The 27,070-nt window shown below is 44.7% G+C and overlaps 1 protein-coding gene across 6 annotated transcripts in view; it reads left to right on the top strand.

Annotated features, from left to right (window-relative positions):
- emsy (EMSY transcriptional repressor, BRCA2 interacting) overlaps positions 1 to 27,070 on the top strand; it is a 106,738-nt gene that overhangs the window by 18,345 nt on the left and 61,323 nt on the right. For 5 of the 6 annotated variants that reach the window (XM_033022139.1, XM_033022141.1, XM_033022138.1 and 2 more), the window contains exons 5-9: positions 2,476 to 2,651; positions 5,747 to 5,899; positions 10,438 to 10,697; positions 11,641 to 11,887; positions 23,774 to 23,950. In XM_033022139.1, the coding sequence (XP_032878030.1) occupies positions 2,476 to 2,651; positions 5,747 to 5,899; positions 10,438 to 10,697; positions 11,641 to 11,887; positions 23,774 to 23,950 (1,013 nt within the window). The remainder of the gene's footprint in view (positions 1 to 2,475; positions 2,652 to 5,746; positions 5,900 to 10,437; positions 10,698 to 11,640; positions 11,888 to 23,773; positions 23,951 to 27,070) is intronic. The other variant, XM_033022140.1, reaches the window with a different exon arrangement.

Raw genomic sequence — 27,070 nt, 5'->3', positions numbered from 1 at the left:
ATTAACCTACAAATCTGTATGTCTTTGGAGTATGGGTGGATCGAACACGGGTCTCTGGCGCTGTAAACATAGAAACATAGAAAATAGGTGCAGGAGTAGGCCATTCGGCTCTTCGAGCCAATATAATGGCTGATCATCCAGAATTAGTGCCCTGTTCCTGCTTTCTCCCCATATCCCTTGATTCCGTTAGTCCAAAGAGCTGTATCCAACCCCCTCTTGAATACATCCAGTGAATTGGCCTCCACTGCCTTCTTTGGCAGAGAATTCCACAGATTCACAACTCTGGGTGAAAAAGTTTTTCCTCATCTCAGTCCAAAATGGCCTACCCCTTATTCTTAAACTGTGACCCCTGGTTCTGGACTCCTCCAACATCAGGAACATTTTTCCTGCATCTGGCCTGTCCAATAATTTTATATGTTTCTACAAGATCGCCTCTCATCCTTCTAAATTCCAATGAATATAAGCCCAGTCAATCCATTCTTTCATCATATATCAGTCCCACCATCCCGGGAATTAATCCTGGTGAACCTACCCTGCACTCCCTCAATAGCAAGAATGTCCTTCCTCAAACTAGGAGACCAAAATTGCACACAATACTCCAGGTGTGGTCTCACCAGGGCCTGGACATCTGTACAACGGAATTAGGACCTCCTTGCTCCTATAATCAAATCCTCTCGCTATGAAGGCCGTAAGGCAGTAGCCACTATGCCACTGTGAAGCCCTAATTAGGGCGATTTGGGAAACGATTCTCCCGAGTCAGTCCATGCAGTAAAATCTAGAGATGCAAGTTTCAAGCTTTAAAATAAGAGTACATTACATTCTCCTCTCTTTTGGCTTCATTTTTCCATATTAGGTGTTCTCTGCTCATGCAAAGGAAATATTTTGTTGGGAAGAATCCTCTTGTTCGGTTCAAACAATAAAGTTTGAGAAGGAGGTGACCCTGAATTTCTGAAGTGTCAGAGGTGAACACTTCAGAATACCATAATAGATAAATGATTTGAGGGCCACGGTACTGGTTTCTTGCCTGATGCAAAACTTCTGAAATATACTCTTACGTCTATGCACGGATTTGGTCAGATGGTGTTACCTGCTTCAGAGCCCTTCTTTCCGACTGTGTTAATTTTCTGCTCTGTGCCAGCTGCTGCTCCTTGTTCTGTGATGTGCCATTTCATAATTTTTTGTGCTTTGGTCTTTTGTGTTTTCTTTTCCATTCAGATTCAGATTCAAACTTTATTGTCATTGTGCAGTGTACAGTACAGAGACAAACGAAATGCAGTTAGCATCTCCCTAGAAGAGTGACATAGAATATGAACAATAAATAAATATATTTACGTGCATACAGTCATAGTAGTGCAATTTTTTTTTCTGGTGGAAGGAGTGTTCGGGGGTGGTGATTGGCAATCACCGAGGTACAGTGTTGAGTAATGTAACAGCCACAGGGAAGAAGCTGTTTCTGGACCTGCTGGTCCGGCAACGGAGAGACCTGTAGTGCCTCCCGGATGGGAGGAGGGTAAACAGTCTGTGGTTGGGGTGAGAGCAGTCGTTGACGATGCTGAGCACCCTTTGCAGACATCGTTTGCTTTGGACAGACTCAATGGAGGGGAGTGAGGAACCGGTGAAGTGTTGGGCAATTTTCACCACCCTCTGCAGTGCTTTCAGGTCGGAGACAGAGCATTTGCCATACCATACTGTGATACAGTTGGTAAGGATGCTCTCGATGGTGCAGCGGTAGAAGTTCACCAGAATCTGAAGAGACAGATGGACCTTCTTCAGTCTCCTCAGGAAGAAGAGACGCTGGTGAGCCTTCTTGACCAGAGTTGAGGTATTGTGGGTCCAAGAGAGGTCATCGGAGATGTTGACCCCCAGAAACCTGAAGCTGGAAACACGTTCCACCTCCGTCCCGTTAATATGGATGGGGGTGTGAGTGCCGCCCCTAGAGTCTACAATGAGCTCCTTGGTCTTCTTGGAGTTAAGGGCCAGGTTGTTGTCAGCGCACCATGCTGCTAGGAGCTGGACCGCCTCCCTTCATTGGTTTTGAAAGAAGTTCAAATCATAGTTAGAAGGTTGTGTGTGTGTGTGTGTGTGTGTGTGAGAGAGATGGGTCGTACTGATGAGAAAATGAAGGTTAATTAGGGCACCTTTACAGCTAATCTCATTTTGGGTTTTTTTTTGTGATTAATTTTATGTTGGGGGGGGGGGGGACTTTTCATCTTTAACCTTTTCTTGATGGAGTGCAATTGCAAAGAAAAATACTTGGTTCACACTGAGATGAGGAACTAATAAAGCATTGAAGATATGAAGAAGAAATAATTGCAAGCTTGATATAAACTTTGTTATGATATATCAAAATGTCCAAGAACGTCAAACAGGTGGTTATTTAAATTTGCTTTTGATGATCAACATTTCTAAGGTGTGTAAAAAACAAAGTTGTTGGTTGCATTGAATAAAAACATTGTGTATACATTATACTTGCAGCATGTCTGGGCCTAACAGCTCGGCTGAATGGTCCATTGAAGGTCGTCGACTTGTCCCCCTTATGCCCAGGCTGGTTCCTCAGACAGCATTCACAGTGACAGCGAACGCTGTAGCTAATGTAGCAGCTCTCCATAATGCCACTCTTCCATCACCAGCTGAAACTGGTAACAAAGAAGGTGAGCTTCTTCTGTTGTGTCCCGGAAGATTACTTTAATGTCATTCATTTTAAAAACTAAGAAACAGCCTGCCTTTGAAAGAGGAGGGTATCCAAGATGATGTAGTTGAATGTGATGCTGACAAGTGCTGAAGGAATTCCGATCAAGCCCAAATTGATGCAGTGTTGCGGTAAAGCCACAGACTATACAGCCAGGAAGCAGGTCCTTCAGCCGAACCCGTCCATGCTGACCGAGTTGCTTAACCGAGCTAGTCGTACTTCCCTCCACCTGGCCCACATCCCTCCAACCTTTTGTATCCATGCACCTGTTCAAGTGTTTCTCAACCCTCTGATTCTTACTTACTGGCCAATTTGTTTAGCTCACCCCAGATGCCATGTCACCAAACCTTCCAAACCAGCACACCACATGGCACCTGGTCAGAGGCCTTGCTAAAGTCCATGTGGACAATACCTACTGAACTACCCTCATCAATCTTCTTGGTCATCTCTTCAAATAAAAATCTCGAATCAGTTGGTGAGGCAAGACTTCCCAGGCTCAAAATCGTGCTGACTGGCCATCATTAGTTCTTGCCTTTCTAATTGCTATTTCTCAATGCAAACCCCATCCTCTCTATCCTTCTTCTCTATCCCTCCTGTAGTATTTGTACCCTCATCATTAAGCTGCCAGTTCTGTCTCTCAGCCATGTTTCTGTAAGCGCTATAATATCCCAGTTCCATGTTCATAACTGCGCCTTGAGTTCATCTGCTTTACCATTTGGGCCACTTGTATTGAAATAAATACAGTAAACCATTAGATTTCCCTGCCATGCTCTTGTCTGTCCTGTTTATTATTGCCTCAACCTTCTATCTACCTCGCTACTAGGGGTCTCAACCTCTGACCAGACGAGTAGCTCTAGCGAATCTCCCTGCTATGGTATGATCCCCCTCCAGTTCAGGTGCAATCCCTCCCTCTTGAACACATTACCTCTGCTCTAGCATGGTCCAAAAACCTGAATTTCACAACTCATCGATGTTCTTGTTGATAAAAGACTTACTGTTTTGCTTCTTGACTTCAGATACCATGGTCAGATGAAATTGTATTCATTTTAGATCTGCCGACTTCCAATTTATATTAAGCTTTAAAGCAAATTGACTGGATTTGGCTGTATTTAACAAAGAGCAAAATTCAATCAGCAAAGAGCCACTCATTAAATAATAGACTAGGCTATATCCTTTAATTGCAGACGTTTTGCATTGATTATTTGCAGAAGCATGCCCCAAACATGTCCAAATGCGGCCTTACCAGCATTTTAGAGCCTCAACATTACATCTCTGTTTTTGTATACAAGCCCTCTTGAAATAAATGCTAGCATTGAGTTTGCTTTCTTTGCTACCGATTCAACTTGCAAATTAACTTTGTGGGAATCCTGCACCAGCACTCACAAGACCGTCTCAGATTTCTGGATTCCCACCCCCATTTAGAAAATAGTCTACGCCTTAATTCCTACTACCAAAATGCATGACTCCACACTTTGCCACACTATATTCTATCTGCGCCTTCTTTGCCCGCTCTCCACACCTATCCAAGTTCTTCTGCAGAGTCCCTGCTTTCTCTACACCACATGCCCCACCACCTATTTTCGTATCATCTGCAAACTTTGCCACATAGCCTTCAATCCCCTCGTCCAAATCATTAATCAACGTGCAGAGTAGTGGCCATTTATACCTCATGCTGCCTCGGCAAGACCAGCAGCATAATCAAGGAAGAGTCGCTCCCTGGTCACTGTATTCTCCCCCCCTCCCATCAGGCAAAAGGTGTGAAAAAGCACACCTCCAGATTCAGGGACAGTTTCTTCCCAGTTGTTATCAGGCAACTAAATCACCCTACTACAACCAGAGAGCAGTCCTGGACTACTAACTACCTCATTGGTGACCCTCAAACTACCCTTGATCAGACTTTGCTGGCTTTACCTTGCATTAAACATTATTCCCTTATGTATCTATACACTGTAAATGGCTCGGTCATTGTATTGTAACAATGTATTGTCTTTCCGCTGACTGGATAGAACACGACAAAAAGTTTTCACTGTACCTCGGTACACGTGACAATAAACTAAACTAAACTAAGCCTGTCCAAAAGCATGAAAGCAAAAATATAATGATTCTTGTTTTTTCTTAACTACCGTATAATTATTATTCTCACACATGGTTTCACAGATGCTGGGATCTGAGATAGAATCAAAGGGGGTGGATTGTCCCTTCAAGTTCCTGACCCGTTGTACTCAATGGCGTTTCAGATTAGTATACCTGCTCCCTTTCCCATTAAAATGGGGATCCCAAAGGTTGCAGACATGGAGAAGCTGCTGATAAAGACGGCAACATTTTGACAAATGATTGGACATTATAGTTTCGACATTACTTTCTCTGCTGATGAAATGCAGCCAGGCATAGCACTTTGATAAATATATAATTTTATTCTGTATGATGTGCCGGCCATTGCAGTTAGTTGTACAATCCACAGCTGCACTGATTGCAGTTCAGTCGTTGGGCACATGGTGGCACCAAATGCAAGCCACTGAAATGCAAAAACCATTGAATTTCTTGCAAGTAACATCTTAATGATTGTGTAGGAAGGAACAGCAGATGCCTGTTTAAAAGTTGTGAGTCTGTGGAATTCTCTGCCTCAGATGGAGGCCGGTTCTCTGGATAAAGAGGGAGATAGATAGGGCTCTTAAAGATAGCGGAATCAGGGGATTTGGGGAGAAGGCAGGAACGGGGTACTGATTGGGGATGATCAGCCATGATCACATTGAATGGCGTTGATGGCTCGAAGGGGTGAATGGTCTACTCCTGCACCTATTGTCTATTGTCTAAACCGTAGATACAAACAGCTGGAGTAACAGTGGGTCGGACAGCATCTCTGGAGAAAAAGAATAGGTGATGTTTTGGGTCGAGACCCTCCTGAAGAAAGGTCTCGATCCGAAACGTCACCTATTCCTTTTCTCTGGCCCGCTGAGTTACTCCAGCTTTTTGTGTGTATCTACAGTCTTGACTATTCTTTGATCTGTCTGAGCTGTTAATTTAAAATGAGCCAGGTTTTACTTTGTTTTCTTCTAGTGATTGTTTGTTATTCGTACACAAGTACCACTCCCACCCCAACATCAACAACAATGCCCAGTGGGAGTGTCGCAACGGTCAAGTCTCCCCGGCCGGCTAGTCCTGCTTCCAACGTCGTCGTACTGCCAAGCGGAAGCACCGTCTATGTCAAAAGTAAGTGCTCGTCCTCTCATTTTATATATGGACTATTTCCAAAGCCCAATTTGAAGCATGAAAATCGGGTGTTTATAAGTACTGCGTTTTATTCCTGGTTAAAAAGATTCCATTAAATTAGATAGACTCAAAATATTGGAGTAACTCAGCGGGCCAGGCAGCATCACTGGAGAAAAGGAATAGGTAGCGTTTCGGATCGGAACCATATTAGACAATAGACAATAGATGCAGGAGTAGGCCATTCAGCCCTTCTAGCCAGCACCGCCATTCGATGTGATCATGGCTGATCATCCCCAATCAGTACCCCGTTCCTGCCTTCTCCCCATATCCCCTGACTCCGTTATTTTTAAGAGCCCTATCTAGCTCTCTCTTGAAAGCATCCAGAGAACCCGCCTCCACCACCCTCTGAGGCGGAGAATTCCACAGACTCATCACTCTCTGTGAGAAAAAGTGTTTCCTCGTCTCCGTTCTAAATGGCTTACTCCTTATTCTTAAACTGTGGCCCCTGGTTCTGGACTCCCAGAACATCGGGAACATGTTTCCTGCCTCTAGCGTGTCCAAACCCTTAAAAATCTTGTATGTTTTAATGAGACCCTCTCATCCTTCTAAACTCCAGAGTGTACAAGCCCAGCTGTTCCATTCTCTCAGCATATGACAGTTGCGCCATCCCAGGAATTAACCTTGTAAACCTACGCTGCGCTCCCTCAATAGCAAGAATGTCCTTCCTCAAATTAGGGGACCAAAACTGTACACAATACTCCAGGTGTGGTCTCACTAGGGCTCTGTACAACTGCAGAAGGACCTCTTTGCTCCTATATTCGATTCCTCTTGTTATATAGGCCAACATGCCATTCGCTTGCTCTATGCAATTCTATGCTTGCTCTGCAGTGATTGCATGGAACATACAGTTGTTTTAGTTTAGAGATACTGCATGGAAACAGGCCCTTCGGCCCACTGTTCATGCCAACCATTAATCACCCATTCACACTAGTTCCATGTTATCCTACTTTCGCATCCACTCACTACACTCTTTTTATGTTTTAATGTTAAACTTCTTTAATGCTATGTTGTATTTTTATTAGTGTGCTGCAAGGACATCTGAATTTCCCCAGAAAAGGGGATTAATAAAGTATTTATTATTATTATTATTATTATTATTACACACAAGGGGCGACATACAGAAGCCAATTAACCAACGCAGGTTTTTGGGATGTGTAGGAAACCCATGTGGTTACAGGGAGAACGTGCACACTCCACACAGTCAGGATGGAACCTGGGTCTCTGGCACTGTGAGGCAGTGGCTCTACCCACAATGCCGCCCCTGCTAGCCAGTTTTCTGCGCCATAGTAATCCACAAGCAAAGTATTGGAGAATCAACAAGTGTGACATAAAAACAGATGGTGAAAATGATCAGAACTGGGATCAGTTTTGAGTCTGATTAAAGACCAATGACTGGAAATATCAAATTTGTTTTGCCTATACTCATGCTGCATGACTTTAAGCATTTATAGTAGGACAGACATTTCCCTCCGCATCTTTTAGCTTTGCAGTTTCTCACCATTTAGTAAGATGCTTCTATGCACTTTCTAGCCACACTTTTTCTTGCAAGATATGATAATGAAATAATAAAACTCTCACTAATCTAATGGACATGTTCAATGTCTATTGGTATTAACTCTACATGCTGAGCAATCCTGGCTTTGATATCTTGTCGATACAGTTAGCTACGTTCAGCTGGAGAACTAATAGTAACAGTAGAATTTACTATTGCCGCCCCTAGTAGTGATGAATCCCATTAGCTTCTCTTTTACTTTTTGCTTTGGGGAAATTGTTGTGTATAAAGAAATAAGTTGAATTTAAGTTTGATGCCTTCAAGGTTTAGTTTAGAGATACAGCTTGGAAACAGGCACTTGATCTCCCAGTTGCTCAGCGCTTTAACTCCCCCTCCCATTCCCAATCTGATTATTCTGGCCTGGGCCTCCTCCATTGTCAGAGTGAGGCCCAGCTCAAATTGGAGGAATATTTTGCTTGGGTAGCTTCCATCCCAGCGGTATGAACATTGATTTCTCTTAACGTAAAGTAGCCCTTGCTTTTCCTCCCTCTCTCCATACCCTCCCCTTCCCAGTTCTCCCACCAGTCTTACTGTCTCCGACTACATTCTATCTTTGTACCGCCCACTTCCATGACATCAGTCTGAAGAATGGTCTCGTCCCGAAACGTCACCCATTCCTTCTCACCAGAGATGCTGCCTGTCCCGCTGAGTTACTCCAGCATTTTGTGCCTACCTTCGATTTAAACCAGCATTTGCAGTTCTTTCCTACACACTTTGTCTCTCCTAATCCACGGTAATCATTGAACACCTGTTCACGCTGGTTCTGTGTTATCCCACCTACTTATCCACTTCCCACACACAATAGGGGTAATTTACAGGGCCAAATTAACCTACAAACCTGCATGCATTTGAAATGTCGGTGGTCGGTGGGGGGCGCTGCAAGCCGGCACCCTGCCAGCAGCGTGTTAGTTTTTTCAATTTTTCAAATCTTTTTTAGTATGTTTTAAAGTATGTTTTTAATGGTTCTTTGTGTGTCTTGTGTGGGGGGGGGGGGGGGGGTAAGGGGGAAACCGTTTCGGTCGCCTCCTCCACGGAGAGGCGACTTTTTCCAGGTCGCCTCCCCCGTGGCCTAACAGCGAGGATCGGGCGGCGGAGGAGACGCGCCCGGGTCTTCAGCGGCGGGCGCAGCGTGGACTCTAGGCGTGGAGCGGCCGAGCCCTCGCCGGAGGGGAGCGCTCCGTTCTCTGGCCCGCAGCAGCTGGCAGTCTGCAGAGCTCCAGCTGGCGCGGCGTCCACAGCCCACATCCCTCGTGGGGGACCCGGGAGTCTTTGACTTTGTACAGTGATGAATGCTGAGGTGGGCGTTTGTGTTAAATCCCTCGTGGGCCACTGCCGGCCCGCGGCCAACTTCTACCACATGCCAGGCGTGGACTTACCATCACCCCTGGAGGGGAGCTTCTACCGCCGGCCCTGTGGTCTGCAGTGCTTCTGGCTGCGGCGCGGCGAGGACTTTAAATCTTCGACTGCCTGCCTGCGGCCTACACCATCTTGAAGCCGCGGTCTCCGGTGGGGTGGCACCGATTCAGGACTCATCTGGACTTACCTTGTCTACACATCTGGACGCCCGCAGCGACGGCTGCGGAGGTTTGAGGTCCCGACCACGGGGGAAAATGGAGGAGGACTGGCCAAATGTTGTGCCTTCCACCACAGTGATGAATGCTGTGGTGGACGTTTGTGTTAAATTTGTATTGTGTATTACTTTATCATTGAACCGCTGCTGGCAAATTCATTTCACTTGTACTTTATGTGCAATGTGACGAATAAAACCGTATTGTATTGTATGTGGGAGGAAACTGGAGCGCCAGGAAGAAGCACACATGGTCACAGAGAGAAGATGCAAACTCCACACAGATAGCACCCGAGGTCAGGATCGAACCCGGGACTCTGGCGCTGTGAGGCAGCAGCTCTTCTGCTGCGCTCCTGTACCGGTTGAAAGGCATGTGAAAAATGCACATTTCAACATGGATAACTGAAATTCAGATTGAGATTCAGATTCAAACTTTATTGTCATTGTGCAGTGTACAGTACAGAGACAACGAAATGCAGTTAGCATCTCCCCAGAAGAGCGAACATAGAATATGAGCAATAAATATATATACGTACATACAGTCGTAGTAGTGCAATTTTTCTGGGGGAAGGAGTGTCCGGGGGGAGGGGGGGGGTGACTGGCAATCACCGAGGTAAAGAGTTAAGCAATGTAACAGCCGCAGGAAAGAAGCTGTTCCTGGACCTGCTGGTCCGGCAACGGAGAGACCTGTAGCGCCTCCCGGATGGTAGGAGGGTAAACAGTCCATGGTTGGGGTGAGAGCAGTCCTTGACGATGCTGCGCGCTCTTCGCAGACATCGCTTGCTTTGGACAGACTCAATGGAGGGGAGTGAGGAACCGGTGATGCGTTGGGCAGTTTTCACCACCCTCTGCAGTGCTTTCCGGTCGGAGACAGAGCAGTTGCCATACCATACTGTGATACAGTTGGTAAGGATGCTCTCGATGGTGCAGCGGTAGAAGTTCACCAGAATCTGAGGAGACAGATGGACCTTTTTTTGTCTCCTCAGGAAGAAGAGACGCTGGTGAGCCTTCTTGACCAGTGTTGAGGTATTGTGGGTCGAAGAGAGATCATCTGAGATGTTGACCCCCAGAAACCTGAAGCTGGAAACACGCTCCACCTCCGTCCCGTTAATATGGATGGGGGTGTGAGTGCCGCCCCTAGAGTCTACAATGAGCTCCTTGGTCTTCTTGGAGTTAAGGGCCAGGTTGTTGTCAGCGCACCATGTTGCTAGGAGCTGGACTTCCTCCCTATAGGCCGACTCATCGTGGTAGCAAGTAAGGTAGTGTCAGCAAGCTGGGGGAAACGTATCTTTCTATTTTCCTAAATTTCGTCTACTGCAGCTCATTAACTTTGTGGGCTTCCGATTTCTTACTCTACAGGCGTCAGCTGCGCAGATGAAGATGACAAACCTCGGAAACGAAGGCGTACAAACTCATCAAGTTCTTCCCCTGTGGTGCTCAAGGAGATTCCCAAGTCAGCCATGCCAGTTGCCAAGTCAATTGCAGTTCCCATCGGAAGCAGCCCGAAAGTGAGCAACATTATGCAGAGCATTGCAAACTCCATTCCCTCGCACATGTCACCGGTGAAGATTACCTTCACAAAGCCCACAACCCAAACGACAAACACAGCTACTCAGAAGGTAAGTCAGTTGTGTAGGAAGGGACTACAGATGCTGGTTTAAACCGAAGATAGACACGTAAAGCTGGAGTAACTCGGCGGGACAGGCAGCATCTATGGAGGGAAGGAATGGGTGATGTTTCAGTTTGAGACCCTTCTTCAGACTAGTTAGAGATAAGGGAACGAGAGATATATACGATGATGTAGAGAGATGGGAACAATGAATGAAAGATTGCAAAAAAGTAACAATGATAAAGTGCCTTGGGTTTAGAAAAAAATGGGGGAAAGGCCTATTTGGTCGATCGCACATTTTAGTGGAACTGCCTGAACTAATATATCTGTATTAGTTCCTATCACGTGGAATTGTTGCATAATGTTCCATGGTAGGGAAAGCAAAATTAGCTGAAGTCTCTAAATCTGATTGCTCTCCAACTTCACTCTGCTTTTGGCAAATGTGACAATTAAAGCACTATTGAACCATTGAGTACTGCTGAGCACTGTGAATAGTAGTTAAGGTTGCTGCTTTGACTTCACAATTGGGCAGCCCACTCCTATTTTCGTGCTGAAATGTAGCTAGTTCCCTCAAAATAATACTCCAATATGAGCAAACATGTCTAAGAAGGATGGTAAAGAAATGGGAACAAATTTGTAACCGTATTCTCAAGTTCACAAATGTGTGAATGTGCGTGGAGTAGATGAGAAAGTGGAATAACACTGGAACTAACTTGAGTGGATGATTGATGGGTGGGTATGGCCTCGGTGGGCTGAAGGGCCTGTTTCCATGCTGTATCTCTAAACTAAACTAGTAGCTTTGTTAATTTGGCAAACAAAAATTAATAATAGTGAATCATAAAACATTAATTTATAAAAATAAATTTTATTCAATGCATTATATTAGTAGATGTTGTAAAAGCACGCAACAAAAGCTTTTCACTGTACACGTGTTTGCGTTTGTTTTAAAATAGGTGATAATTGTAACCACATCGCCGAGTTCGACGTTCGTGCCCAACATTCTGTCCAAGTCTCACAACTACGCAGCAGTCACCAAACTCGTGCCAACGTCCGTCATCACCACCACAACCCAGCGACAGCCAATGGTCATCACTGCCACGCAGCCACCCTTTACTGTGGGCAGCACTCCTTCATCCTCTGCTACCGCCATGTCACTGATATCATCGTCATCCTCTGTGGTAATGTCAACAATAGCTCAAGGTAATGGAAAAACACATTTGTTTAGAACGGTCGCATTATACAGGTCCACTACCGATTTTCTAACAACTTTTCTAGCATTAGTGTTGTCTAATGAACCAGATTTGATAAGAGTACTCGAGGTAAAGGAACCGCTTGGAGGTAGTAATCATAATATGATTAGTTTTAATCTGCAATTTGAGAACGAGAAGGTTAAATCGGAAGTGTCAGTGATGCAGTTGAACAAAGGGGACTATGATGGCATGAGAGGGGAGCTGGCCAAGGTAGACTGGAAAGGGATCCTAGCAGGAATGACGGTGGAACAGCAATGGCAGGAATTTCTGGGCATAATCCGGAAGATGCAGGATCATTTCATTCCAAAAAGGAAGAAAGATTCTAAAGGGAGTAGGAGGCAACCGTGGCTGACAAGAGAAGTTAGGGATAGAATAAAACTAAAAGAAAAGATGTATAACACAGCAAAGAGTAGCCGGAAGCCAGAGGATTGGGAAACCTTCAAAGGACAACAGAAGGAAACAAAACGTGGCAGATTATTATCACAATGGGTTAGGTTAGGTAAGGGGGAGGTGCAGCAAGACCTGGGCGTCCTTGTACACCGGTCACTGAAAGTTGGCGTGCAGGTACAGCAGGCAGTCAAGAAAGCTAATGGAATGTTGGCCTTCATAACAAGAGGATTTCAGTATAGTAGTAAAGAGGTTCTTATGCAGTTGTATAGGGCTCTGGTGAGACCACATCTGGAGTAATGTGTACAGTTTTGGTCTTCTACTTTGAGGAAGGACATCCTTGTGATTGAGGCAGTGCAGCGTAGGTTCACGAGATTGATCCCTGGGATGGCAGGACTGTCATATGAGGAAAGATTGAAAAGACTAGGCTTGTATTCACTGGAGTTTAGAAGGATGAGGGGGAATCTTATAGAAACATATAAAATTATAAAAGTACTGGACAAGCTAGATGCAGGAAAAATGTTCCCAATGTTGTGCAAGTCCAATCCTCTTGTTATGAAGGCCAACATTCCATTAGCTTTCTTCACTGCCTGCTGTACCTGTAAGCCAACTTTCAGTGACCTGTGTACAAGGACGCCCAGGTCTCGCTGCACCTCCCCCTTACCTAACCTAACCCCATTGAGATAATAATCTGCCCCCTTGTTTTTGCCGCCAAAGTGGATAACCTCACATTTATCTATATTATACTACATCTGCCACGCATCTGCCCACTCACTCAACCTGTCTAGGTCACCCTGCAACCTCCTAACATCCTCTTCACAGTTCACACTGCCACCCAGCTTTGTGTCGTCCGCAAACTTGCTAGTGTTGCTCCCAATTCCCTCTTCCAAATCATTAATATATATGGTAAACAGTTGCGGCCCCAACATCGAGCCTTGCGGCACTCCACTCGCAACTGCCTGCCATTCTGAAAAGGACCCGTTCACTCCTACTCTTTGCTTCCGGTCTGCCAACCAATTTTATATCCATGTCAACACCCTACCCCCAATACCATATGCTCTAATTTTAGTAACCAGTCTCCCGTGCGGGACCTTAGCAAAGTCTTTCTGAAAGTCTAGATACACTACATCCACTTTACCTGTCACATCCTCAAAAAATTCCAGAAGATTAGTCAAGCATGATTTCCCTTGCATAAATCCATGTTGACTTGGACTAATCCTTTTACTGCTATCCAAATGCCCCATTATTACCTCTTTAATAATTGACTCCAGCATCTTTCCCACCACCGAAGTCAGGCTAATTGGTCTGTAATTCCACGTTTTCTCTCTCGCTCCTTTCTTGAAAATGGGATATCATCAGCGATCCTCCAATCCACAGATCCTGAGATCTATTGAACATTGGAAAATGATCACCAATGCGTCCACTATTTCTAGAGACACCTCCCTGAGGACCCTGGGATGCAGACCATCAGGCCCAGGGGATTTATCATCCTTCAGTCCCATTAGCCTACCCAATACTATTTCTCGCCTAATGAAAATTTCTTTCAGTTCCTCTACCCCCTTAGATCCTCTGTCCTCCGCTACATCTGGGAGATTGTTTATGTCTTCCTTAGTGAAGACAGATCCGAAGTACCTATTCAACTCTTCTGCCATTTCCTTGTTGCCCATAATAATTTCACCCATGTCTGCCTTCAAGGGACCCACATTTGACTTTGCTACTCTTTTTCCCTTAACATATCTAAAGAAGCTTTTACTGTCCTTCTTTATATTCCTGGCCAGCTTCCCTTCGGACTTCATCTTTTCAGCCCGTATTGCCCGTTTTGTTTCCTTCTGTTGTCCTATGAAAGTTTCCCAATCCTCTTGCTTCCGGCTACTCTTTGCTGTGTTATACATCTTTTCTTTTAGTTTTATTCTATCCCTAACTTCTCTTGACAGCCACGGTTGCCTCCTACTCCCCTTAGAATCTTTCTTCCTTTTTGGAATTAAGTGATCCTGCATCTTCCGGATTATGCCCAGAAATTCCTGCCATTGCTGTTCACACCGTCATTCCTGCTAGGATCCCTTTCCAGTCTACCTTGGCCAGCTCTCCTCTCATGCCTTCATAGTCCCCTTTGTTCAACTGCACTGAGGGAGGGACTCAAATAGAGAAAGCCAGTAGACAGTGTGTGAAGCAGGGGGCAGAGAAGGGAAGCACTCAGACCCAACATGTAGGGGGGAAAGAAGAAAAAGATAATAAACAGAGAATAAGAGGTAGCAATGTTACAACATTTTGAGATTTAAAAATCAAGTCTTTAATTTATCCCATCAGATAAAGCATAAAAAGAAGTTTAATTTGACACCTAATTCACTTTCATATCTTCAGTATTAAAAAGGTTATGGCCATTTTCATACTCGGAAATTGGCATCTTGTTCCCTATTGCTTTTTCATTGACTTAACACAAAAGCTGTGATCGAGAACATTTAAAGGCCGATAACTTTCTTAAAATTTAAGAGAACTGAAAGAAATTTTCAGTTATTATAGATTGAAGCATTCTGAAACAAATATGAAACAATCTTAGTTGATTTGAAATTAAAGCATATAATTAGTTAGTTGCCTAATTGTAGCTAATTACAAAATTCAATTACTAGATCTAAACATCTATCCATTTCTTAAGAATAGATTGTGGCGTCAGCCTAAACATGGGCCACTCATGCTCGAACCCTCGTCAAGAGATACGAGGGCGGGCACGTGACGTCATTGGCTAGAGGGAGTGTCCTGATACTAAAGGTCTCACCGCGAGACCTTGAGTCAACAGGTAGCTGAGCCCAAGCTAACAACCTCGCTCAGCTACAGCAACATTGTATTATAGTTGGCGCACCAACCTAACGTGTCACCACTGAATAAATTACTCTTTCACCCGGCTTGACGTCTCACCTTTATTCACCACGTATGGTGCCGCTACACTGGTGACCCCGACATTTTTAATGACATTTTTAATATTTTTAAATAGCCTAAGTGTCCAAATAATATTCACACAAGAATTCAGAATATAACATAATTTTAAAATCTCATTGTCATGGGTTTATAGGCCAAATGGAAGGAATTTAATGTTTAATACCTGTAAATTAATGGCCATTTAAATCAGCTTGCGAGTGGGTTTTACTGGAACGGGACCATTTAGAACGTTCAGATGCGGTGAATTTATACCTCCATATCTGCAGCAAATACATTGCCGGTTCTTTGGGGGGAACCGGACCAGGACCAGGTCGGGAAAAAACCCCGTTTTAACCCCGCCCCCCTCTTCAAAAGCGCCAAAATAGCGCACATGGCCAGTGGCAGAATTACAGCGCCGCTGAAGGTAAGTTTTGTAACATACCTATAAGAGGTGGTGGGTTTCTTAAATGTGTGAGCAGAGAGACAGAGGGGTGTAAAATGAGGGTAGAAGCAAGGTGAAAAGTAAAAGTAGCAGGCAGACAAATCCAGGGCAAAAATCAAAAAGGGCCACCTTTCAACATAATTGTATAAGGGGTAAGAGTGTTGTAAAAACAAGCCTGAAGGCTTTGTGTCTCAATGCAAGGAGCATTCGTAATAAGGTGGATGAGTTGAATGTGCAGATAGCTATTAATGACTAGGATATAGTTGGGGATCACGGAGACATGGCTCCAGGGTGACCAAGGGTGGGAGCTGAACATCCAGGGATATTCAATATTCAGGAGGGATAGACAGAAAGGAAAAGGAGGTGGGGGTAGCGTTGCTGGTTAGAGAGGAGATCAACGCAATAGAAAGGAAGGACATTAGCTTGGAGAATGTGGAATCGATATGGGTAGAGCTGCGAAACACTAAGGGGCAGAAAACGCTAGTGGGAGTTGTGTACAGGCCACCTAACAGTAGTAGTGGAGTTGGGGATGGCATCAAACAGGAAATTAGAAATGCGTGCAACAAAGGTAAAACAGTTATAATGGGTGACTTCAATCTACATATTGATTGGGTGAATCAAATTGGCAAGGGTGCTGAGGAAGAGGATTTCTTGGAATGTATGCGGGATAGCTTTCTAAACCAACATGTAGAGGAACCAACGAGAGAGCAGGCTATTCTAGACTGGGTATTGAGTAATGAGGAAGGGTTGGTTAGCAGTCTTGTTGTGCGTGGCCCCTTGGGCAAGAGTGACCATAATATGGTTGAGTTCTTCATTAAGATGGAGAGTGACATAATTAATTCAGAAACAAGGGTTCTGAAGTTAAAGAAAGGTAACTTTGAGAGTATGAGACGTGAATTGGCCAAGATAGACTGGCAATTGATTCTTAAAGTGTTGACGGTGGATATGCAATGGAAGGCATTTAAAGACTGCATGGATGAACTACACCAATTGTTCATCCCAGTTTGGCAAAAGAATAAATCAGGGAAGGTAGTGCATCCGTGGATAACAAGGGAAATCAGGGATAGTATCAAAACAAAAGATGAAGCATACAAATTAGCCAGAAAAAGCAGTCTACCAGAGGACTGGGAGAAATTCAGAGTCCAGCAGAGGAGGACAAAAGGCTTAATTATGAAAGGGAAAATGGATTATGAACGAAAACTGTCAGGGAACATAAAAACTGACTGCAAAAGTTTTTATAGATATGAGAAGAGAAAAAGATTAGTTAAAACAAATGTAGGTCCCTTGCAGTCAGAAACAGGTGAATTGATCTTGGGGAACAAGGACATGGCAGACCAATTGAATAACTACTTTGGTTCTGTCTTCACTAAGGAAGACTTAAATAATCTGCCGGAAATAGCAGGGGACCGGGGGTCAAATGAGATGGAGGAACTGAGTGAAATGCAGGTTAGCCGGGAAGTGGTGTTATGTAAATTGAATGGATTAAAGGCCGATAAATCCCCAAGGCCAGATAGACTGCATCCCAGAGTACTTAAGGAAGTAGCCGCAGAAATACTGGATGCATTAGTGATAATTTTTCAAAACTCTTTAGATTCTGGAGTAGTTCCTGAGGATTGGAGGGTAGCTAATGTAACCCCACTTTTTAAAAAGGGAGGGAGAGAAAAAACGGGGAATTACAGACAAGTTAGTCTAACATCGGTAGTGGGGAAACTGCTAGAGTCGTTATTAAAGATGGGATAGCAGCACATTTGAAAAGTGGTGAAATTATTGGACAAATTCAGCATGGATTTATGAAAGGTAAATCATGTCTGACGAATCTTATAGAATGTTTCGAGGATGTAACTAGTAGAGTGGATAAGGGAGAACAAGTGGATGTGTTATATCTGGACTTTCAGAAGGCTTTCGACAAGGTCCCACATAAGAGATTAGTATACAAACTTAAAGTACACGGTATTGGGGGTTCAGTATTGATGTGGATAGAGAACTGGCTGGCAGACAGGAAGCAAAGAGTAGGAGTAAACGGGTCCTTTTCAGAATGGCAGGCAGTGACTAGTGGGGTACCGCAAGGCTCAGTGCTGGGACCCCAGCTATTTACAATATATATTAATGATTTGGTCGAGGGAATTGAATGCAATATCTCCAAGTTTGCGGATGACACGAAGCTGGGGGGCAGTGTTAGCTGTGAGGAGGAGGCTAGGAGGCTGCAAGGTGACTTGGATAGGCTGGGTGAGTGGGCAAATTCATGGCAGATGCCGTATAATGTGGATAAATGTGAGGTTATCCACTTTAGTGGCAAAAACAGGAAAGTAGACTATTATCTGAATGGTGGCCGATTAGGAAAAGGGGAGATGCAACGAGACCTGGGTGTCGTGGTACACCAGTCATTGAAAGTAGGCATGCAGGTGCAGCAGGCAGTGAAGAAAGCAAATGGTATGTTAGCATTCATAGTAAAAGGATTTGAGTATAGGAGCAGGGAGGTTCTACTGCAGTTGTACAGGGTCTTGGTGAGACCACACCTGGAGTATTGCGTACAGTTTTGGTCTCCTAATCTGAGGAAGGACATTCTTGCCATAGAGGGAGTACAGAGAACGTTCACCAGACTGATTCCTGGGATGTCAGGACTTTCATATGAAGAAAGACTGGATAGACCCGGCTTGTAATCGTTAGAATTTAGAAGATTGAGGGGAGATCTTATAGAAACTTACAAAATTCTTAATGGGTTGGACAGGCTAGATGCAGGAAGATTGTTCCCGATGTTGGGGAAGTCCAGAACAAGGGGTCATAGTTTAAGGATAAAGGGGAAATCTTTTAGGACCGAGATGAGAAAAACATTTTTCACACAGAGAGTGGTGAATCTGTGGAATTCTCTGCCACAGAAGGTAGTTGAGGCCAGTTCATTGGTTATATTTAAGAGGGAGTTAGATGTGGCCCTTGTGGCTAAAGGGATCAGGGGGTATGGAAAGAAGGCAGGTACAGGATACTGAGTTGGTTGATCAGCCATGATCATATTGAATGGCGGTGCAGGCTCGAAGAGCCAAATGGCCTACTCCTGCACCTATTTTCTATGTTTCTATGTATCTATCACTGACACTGACGATTTAACGTTCTCCTTCTCAAATTGCAGATTAAAACTAATCATATTAAGATCACTATCTCCAAGCGGTTCCTTTACCTCGAGTTCTCTTATCATATCTGGTTCATTGGACAACACTAAATCCAGAATTCTCTGGTCAACTCCATTACAAGCTGCTCTAAGAATCCATCTCGGAGGCATTCTACAAACTCTCTTTCTTGGGGTCCTGAACCAACCTGATTTTCCCAGTCTACCTACATATTGAAATCCCCCATCACCACAGTGGCATTACCTGTGTTACATGCCAGTTTTAACTCCTGCTGCAACTTATACCCTACATCCGGGCTACTATTTGGGGGTCTGAAAATAACAATAATTAGTGTCTTCTTGCCTTTACAATTCCTCAACTCAATCCACAGTGACTCTACCTCGTCATTGCCTATGTCTTCCCTCGCAAGGGACTGAATTCCATCCCTCACCAGCAGAGCTACCCCCCCTCCTCTGCCCACCTGCCTGTCCTTTCTATAGGATGTATAACCCTGAATATTAAGTTCCCAGGCCCGATCCTCCTGCAGCCATCTCAGTAATCCCCACAATGTCATATCTACCAACCTCTAACTGAGCCTCAAGCTCATCTACTTACTACTTATACTTCGCGCATTCATATACATATTCCTTATGCATCTCACCTTTCACATCGATCCGTATTACACTTGGCCATACTCTCCTATCCCTTTGTGAGCTTCATTTCCCGTTAATTCTGGGGCCATTAACCATCCCTTTACTCTCTTGTCCCTTTAACTCTGTCCTCGACTATCCCATTTGACACCCCACCCCCTTTCATTTTGAATGCTGATGTAAATTAAGATGACCAACAGTTTAGTGTCTGTTAAGGGCCTGTCCCCCTTGCGCGACTTTTTCGGCGACTGCTGGCACCCATCATATGTCATTACAGGTCGCCGAAAATTTTCAACAAGTTGAAAATCCAGCGGCAACCAGAACAAGGTACGATACTTTGTGCGACTACTCACGACCTTACAGGCTTCACCCCGCGACATGTCACCAGGGTGTCGCCTATATGGTCGTGAGTAGTATCCTCAGTCGCCCAAAGAGTCGTAGCGTCTTTCTGGTCGCCGCTGGATTTTCAACATGTTGAAAATTTTCGGTGACCTGCAACGACCTATGACGGGTGCCGGCAGTCACTGAAAAAGTCGCGTAAGTGGGACAGGCCAATAAGAATTGTGATAACACCACCAACTAATAAGTATGGGGTGGCACAGTGGCACATCTAATAATAAGTATAAGCGCCTTTCAAGAGTCTCAAGGCCACCTTACAAAAATTGAGCATGTAGAGGAAAAACATGTAAGGGGAATGAAATAAATAGTAGAGACATGACTAGTACACAAAGTAAAGACAGAATTCAATACAAAACACAGTATGAGGCAATTAATGCACAGATGAAAAGGGACGGGGACGTGGGGCTAAGGATAGGCAGAGGTGAGGAGACTGGTCTTGAGGCGGGACTGGAAGATGGTGAGGGACACGGAATTGCGGATCAATTGGGGGAGGGAGTTCCAGAGCCTGGGAGCTGCCCTGGAGAAGGCTCTGTCCCCAAAACTGCGGAGGTTGGACTTGTGGATGGAGAGGAGACCGGCTGATGTGGATCTGAGGGACCGTGAGGGTTGGTAGGGGGAGAGGAGGTCAGTGAGATATGGGGGGGCCAGATGGTGGAGGGCTTTGTAGGTGAGGACCAGGATTTTGTAGGTGATCCGGTGGGAGATGGGAAGCCAGTGAAGTTTTTTGAGGACTGGAGTGATGTGATGCCAGGATTTGGTGTGGGTGATGAGTCGGGCGGCTGCGTTCTGGACCAGTTGGAGTCGGTTGATGTAGGTGGAGCTGATGCCAAGGAGAAGTGAGTTGCAATAGTCCAGTCGGGAGGAGATGAAGGCATGGATGAGTCTTTCAGCAGCAGGCGGTGTGAGAGAGGGTCTGAGTTTGGCGATGTTGCGGAGATGAAAGAAGGAGGTTTTGATGACATGGCGGATGTGAGGCTCAAGGGAGAGGGTGGAATCAAAGATCACGCCAAGGTTGCGGGCCTGGGGAGATGGGGAGACAGTGGTGCCGTCGATGGTGAGAGTGGGGTTATTGATTTTGCTGAGTGTGGCTTTGGAGCCTATGAGGAGGAATTCTGTCTTATCGCTGTTGAGTTTGAGGAAATTATGTTGCATCCAGGTTTTTATAGCTGACAAACAGGAGTTGATATGGGAGAGGGGGGGGTTGTGGGGGGATTTGGTGCCAAGGTAAATCTGGGTGTCATCAGCGTAACAGTGGAAGTCCAGATTGAAGTGGCGGAGTATCTGACCAAGGGGGAGGATGTAGATGATGAAGAGGAGGGGGCCGAGTACGGAGCCTTGGGGAACGCCTTGAGTGACTGCGGCTGTAGCAGAGGTGTGGTTGTGGAGAGAGATGAAGTGGGATCTGTTGGAAAGGTAGGAACGGAGCCAGCTGAGTGCAGAGCCTTCAATGCCGAGGTCTTTGAGTCTGGTGAGCAGGATGTTATGGTTCACTGGATCGAAGGCTGCGCTCAGGTCGAGGAGGATGAGGATGTTGAGGGAACCAGTGTCAGCAGAGGTGAGGAGGTCGTTGAGGACTTTGAGGAGAGCAGTTTCTGTGCTATGGAGCGGGCGAAAGCCAGATTGGAGGGGTTCAAGTAGGTTATACGCAAGGAGGTGGGAATGAAGTTGCGACGCAACGATACGCTCCAGGGTTTTTGAAAGAAAGGGGAGGTTTGAGATTGGGCGGTAGTTAATGAGAGAGGAGGGATCAAGACCAGGTTTCTTTAAGATTGGTGTAACGGCAGCAGTTTTGAAAACGGAGGGGACAATTCCTTGGGACAATGAGGAGTTGAAGAGATTAGTGAGGTAGGGGCAGAGAACGGGGAGGCAGGACTTCAACAGGGGAGTGGGGAGAGGGTCGAGGGAGCAGGTAGTGGGTTTGGAAGAGCTGATGAGTTTGGAGATTTCAATAGGGGTGACCAGGTCAAACTGGGAGAGGAAGCAGTGTGGAGGAGGGGTAAGGAGGTCAGTGGAGATGTTGAAAGGAGGGGCCTTGGTGGGTGGTGGAGTAGATGCTGGGGAGTCGGGTACAGGGGATAAAGATTGATAGATGGTGCTGATTTTATCAGCGAAAAAGTGGAGGAATGAGGAATCTAGTAATGCTGCTGCCTCACATTCATAGAGAGCCCAGGTTCCTTCCTGACCCCGGGTGCTGGCTGTGTGAAGTTTGCATGTTTTCCCTGTGACAGCGTGCATTTCTTCCGGGTGCTCCGGTTTTTTTCCACATCCCAAATACATGTGGGTTTGTGGGCTAATTGGCCTCTACAAATAACCCCTAATGTATATGGAATGGATGAGAAAGCGGGATAACATAGAACTTGTGTGATCGATGGTCGGCATGGACACACTGGGCCGAAGGGCCTTTTTCCATGCTGTATGTCTAAAAGTTGACACTGAAATTTGAGATTATTGAGTCAAATGCATGAGTTGCTTGACTTTTGAGTTCAGCTATGAATGTTTTAAATCTTTACTCTTGGCAATCAAGATGACAAGCACTTGGACATTGCTTTTCAGTGAACTAATGCTGATATATATAGCTTTCACAAATAGCACTCTCTTGGTGGGAAATGGTATGCAGGCGATCACAGCCTATGTGATGTGTACGGATGAAATCTTGCATCTCGTGATGTGATCGACAGTGCACTGACCCCTGCCCTTTGCTGTAAGCTATTCAAGGATATCTTTTATAATTCCATACTGCCCCAAAGTCAATGAAATAATGAGCCACTATTAAAATACACGAAAACACTCAACAAGGTTCCATTAGGAGAAATGTGAAAACCTATTTCCTCTTTCTAGGGATGTTGCTTGGTGGATTAATGTGGATTAAAGTCGTGTCAAGAGTGTTTTATTGTCTTATGTCCCAAAACAGAACAATTATTTTTTTACAGATATGTAAACATAGTACTTATACTCTGCTAACATCATAATAGACGGCAAAAAAGGTGTGCGTGTGTGCGCATGTGTGTATATAAACACAAACCATAATTGTGCAAAGACAAAAACAATGCCTCCAAGTTTAGTTTAGAGATACAGTGCGTAAACAGGCCCACCAGGTCCATACCGACCGGCGATCCCCGCACATTAACACTATCCTACACACCAGGGACAATTTACATTTACCAAGCCAATTAACCTACCAACCTGTACGTCTTTGGAGTGTGTGAAGAAACCGAAGAACTCGGGGAAAAAACCCATGCAGGTCACGGGGAGAACGTACAAACTCCATACGCTCGTAGTCATGATTGAACCCAGGAACCAGGGCGCTGTAAGGCAGCAACTCTACCACTGCGCCTCCGTGCCGCCCATCTATGTAGTTCAGGGCTTATTTGGAATGAATAGCCTGATGGTTGTAGAGAAGAAGCTGCTCTCGAACCTGGACATTACAGTTGTCAGTCTCCTTTACCTTATTAATGTCAGCCAGGGATCTTAGCTGAACTCTTCAGCTTTTCAAATATTGCTGTGGTTTATTTTTTAATATCCACCTCTGCCCAGATATAATATCTCATTGGAAAATGGCAAGTCTAGCAGTATATAGTTCTAAGGATTCTGCATGTCTTTAACTGTGTTCAGATTTTTGGAGTACACTTAATATTTTCGTAGAAACAAGACAGAAAATGCTGGAGTACTCAGTGGGCCAGGCTGCTTCTCTGGAGAGAAGGGATGGGTTATGTTTCGGGTTGAGACCCTCCGTCAGACCTATTATAGTGTCTATATTAAGGAATTAAGGAATCTGTCTGAAGAAGGGTCTCGACCCGATACGTCACCCGTTCCTTCTCTCCAGAGATGCTGCCTTTCCCGCTGAGTTACTCCAGCTTTTTGTGTCTACCTTGAGGAATTAAGGTTTGTGCTGGAACAAACTGCCTTACATTTATAAAAGTACTATTCCTTTTCTCCTCTGACAGGTGCATCTGGCACTGCGGTGAAAGTCACTGCAGCCAGGCTTCAGTCTCCTAAAACCCCGACCCAGATCCTGACCCAGTTTCCCAAACAGCAGCAGCAGCAGGTTTCCCAGTCTCCACAGCAGCAGTCTCAGACCTCGCCCGGTATCAAACCCACCATTCAAATCAAACAAGAGTCTGGTAAGTTGAAAACATAGCCATGATTTTATATAAACCTATATAAAACCATGAGGGGAATAGATAGGGCGAATGCACAGAGCTTTCTTTGCCCAGTGTAGGGGATTTGAAAACAATTACATAGGTTTAAGATGAGAGAGGCAAGGTTTACTATGAACCCAAGGGATTTCATTCAAGAGCATGGAGGGTGTACATGGAATGTGCTGCCAGAGCAGGTAGTTGAGGAAGATACAATGCAGCATTTAAAAGACACTCGAACCGTTACGTGGATGGGAAAGGTTTAGAGGGATATAAGGGGCAAATGGCAGGAACATAGATGGGGCATCTTGGTCGGCATGGATGACTTGGCCCAAAGTGCCTGTTTCCACGCTCTTGGCTCCATGACTCTAAACCCAAGGTAACTGGGAAGTAACAAATATATGGACTTTATTGCATATATGCATCTGGAAATTGTGTGCAGTTCTCGTCACTCCTTTACAGGAAGGATGTGGAGTCTTTGGAGAGGGTGCAGAGGAGGTTTACCAGAATGCTGGCTAGTCTAGAGGGCATGAGCTATAAGGAGAGGTTGGACAAACTTGGATTGTTTTACACAATAGACAATAGGAGCAGGAGTAGGCCATTCGACCCTTCGAGCCAGCACCGCCGTTCAATGTGATCATGGCTGATCATCCCCAATCAGTTCCTGCCTTCTCCCCATATCCCCTAACTCCGCAATCTTTAAATCTAACTCTCTCTTGAAAGCACCCAGAGAATTGGCCTCCACTGCCTTCTCAGGCAGAGAATTCCACCGACTCATAACCGTCTGTGTGAAAATGCTTTTCCTTATCTCCGTTCTAAGTGGCTTAACCCTTATTCTTAAATTGTGGCCCCTGGTTCTGGATTTCCACCAACATCTGGAACATGTTTCCTGCCTCTAGCGTGTCTGTGACGCATTGAATGTTGTGGGGAGACTGGATAAAGACCTGCAGACCCAATAGACATATATAGATACATTTATATAGCACAGTTATATAAATCACCAGGACTTGAGAAGAAATTGCAGGATCCATGGCTGATATATACTTTACCCTTAAAGGTAAAGGTGATGGAAGATAGGCTGAGGTGATGGATGACTGGCGGATAGTTCATGTTGTGCCTTTATTAGTGAGAAATCTGGGAACTATGGACAAGTAAGCCAAACATCTGTGGTAGGCAAGTAACCGGAGGGGGTTCTGAAGGATAAGATACGGCTAATCCGGTCGGGATAGCATGGCTTTGCGCATGGGAGACGTATCTCACAAATTAAGAGTATTTTGAAGAAGTAACCAAGAAGGTTGATGAGGCCAGGGCCGAAACATAGTCTTCTTGGTTTATCTACTGGGTGACTCTGACACTGAGATGAGCTGGATGTTTCTGACTTGTGAATGCAACAAGGGGTGATACGGTGGCGCAGCGGTATAGTTGCTGCCTTACAGCGCCAGAGACCCGGGTTAGATCCTGACTACGGTTGCTTGTCTGTACGGAGTTTGTACGTTCTCCCCGTGACCTGCGTAGGTTTTCACCAAGGTCTTCGGTTCCCACCCCCACACTCCAAAGATGTACAACTTTGTAGGTTAATTGGCTTGGTATAATTGTTAAATTGTTCCTAGTGTGTGTAGGGCACTGTTAATGTGTGGGGATTGCTGGTCGGTGCAGACTCAGTGGGCCGAATGGCTTGTTTCCACGCTATATCTCTAAACTGAACTAAACGGATGGCTTAACTGGTGGACGTGAAGGTGGTGTAAAAAGAGAAAAAGAGATGGCTATGATTTGAGACCATGTCTTCAGAGTGAATTGTTCTGTTAAGAAACCCTCCTGGTTTTGTTCTGACTTCTCTACCCACAAGGTAGAGAAAGTTTCCTAACCTGACACTTACACGATCTATGTCACAAAAGAATATTTTGGGTATTTTCTGAATCCTCTATACCTTGCTTCAAGAGAGGAAGCTGGAACCGACCAACCAGTTTTACAAAACTATACAGTTTCATTATTTCTATTTGCTATCTCCATCTTGGGTTTCCATCACATCTTCAAGTCATAATCATCAAATGATTCTGGCATGATTAGTCAGCAGAAAAAATGGTGGAAAGAAAGTAGAACAGATTTGTGCAAATTAGCATCAATACAGCAAAGCAAAGTCCCTTCAATTTAACTGCTTAACATAATTTCACTGATCAGAGTTTTATTGAAATAAAGCGTTTGAAGTGTCAAGTTGCTTGAGAGGAACTGTTTTCCGATGGGTTGCATTAACAGATTGCCATAAAGTGAGATTTTAATTGAAACTCATATTTTAAACAGCATCATCAGCTGAGTTGTGTCTGGACTAATTGAGTAATTAACTGGAAATTTGTGTCAGTTGTAAATGGACTTGAGTGTGTCTGGATTCATTAGTATGGTGAAATAGACAATGGATTTTAAGCTGCTAGTAAATGGGGGGGGGGGGGAGATATCCATCTGGATATAAGCAAAGCACACCTTTTTTGTTGTAAATTGATTGTATTTACGAACAGTAAATACATCTTAACTTTTTTTCTCTGTTGCCAACCGTGACAGCTTTTTATGTTGCCAAATGACAGTTTAGGTGGTCATTTAAGACGGTTTGCATGACGCGTGCGATAATGTGCTCGGACGAAGTGCGTAGTTACCAGTCGGAATTATGCTCAATGAAGCATTCACATATTATGTTCAACAAGGAACTGCAGATGCTGGAAAATCGAAGGTAGACAAAAGTGCTGGAGAAACTCAGCGGGTGCAGCAGCATCTATGGAGCGAAGGAAATAGGCAACGTTTCAGGCCGAAACCCATCAGTCTGAAGAAGGGTTTCGGCCCGAAACGTTGCCTATTTCCTTCGCTCCATAGATGCTGCCGCATCCGCTGAGTTTCTCCAGCACTTTTGTCTACATTCACATATTATTTCTGCTTCAAATAACTCACAAACTAAACATATTCACCAATCAAGACATGATATATACTACAATGACATGCAGCAAAATTATAATACAATATCTCAACTCTTTTTACACATTGCAATTAATGCAATTTCTATTAGTTCTTTCCACTTCCAAACAAAAATGTGGTTGGATTATTCAGCATATGATCAACCGG

Source organism: Amblyraja radiata, chromosome 6 (genome assembly GCF_010909765.2).
Source record: "Amblyraja radiata isolate CabotCenter1 chromosome 6, sAmbRad1.1.pri, whole genome shotgun sequence".
Classification (NCBI taxonomy): Eukaryota; Metazoa; Chordata; class Chondrichthyes; order Rajiformes; family Rajidae; genus Amblyraja; species Amblyraja radiata.
This window is presented reverse-complemented; position numbering and strand designations above follow the sequence as displayed.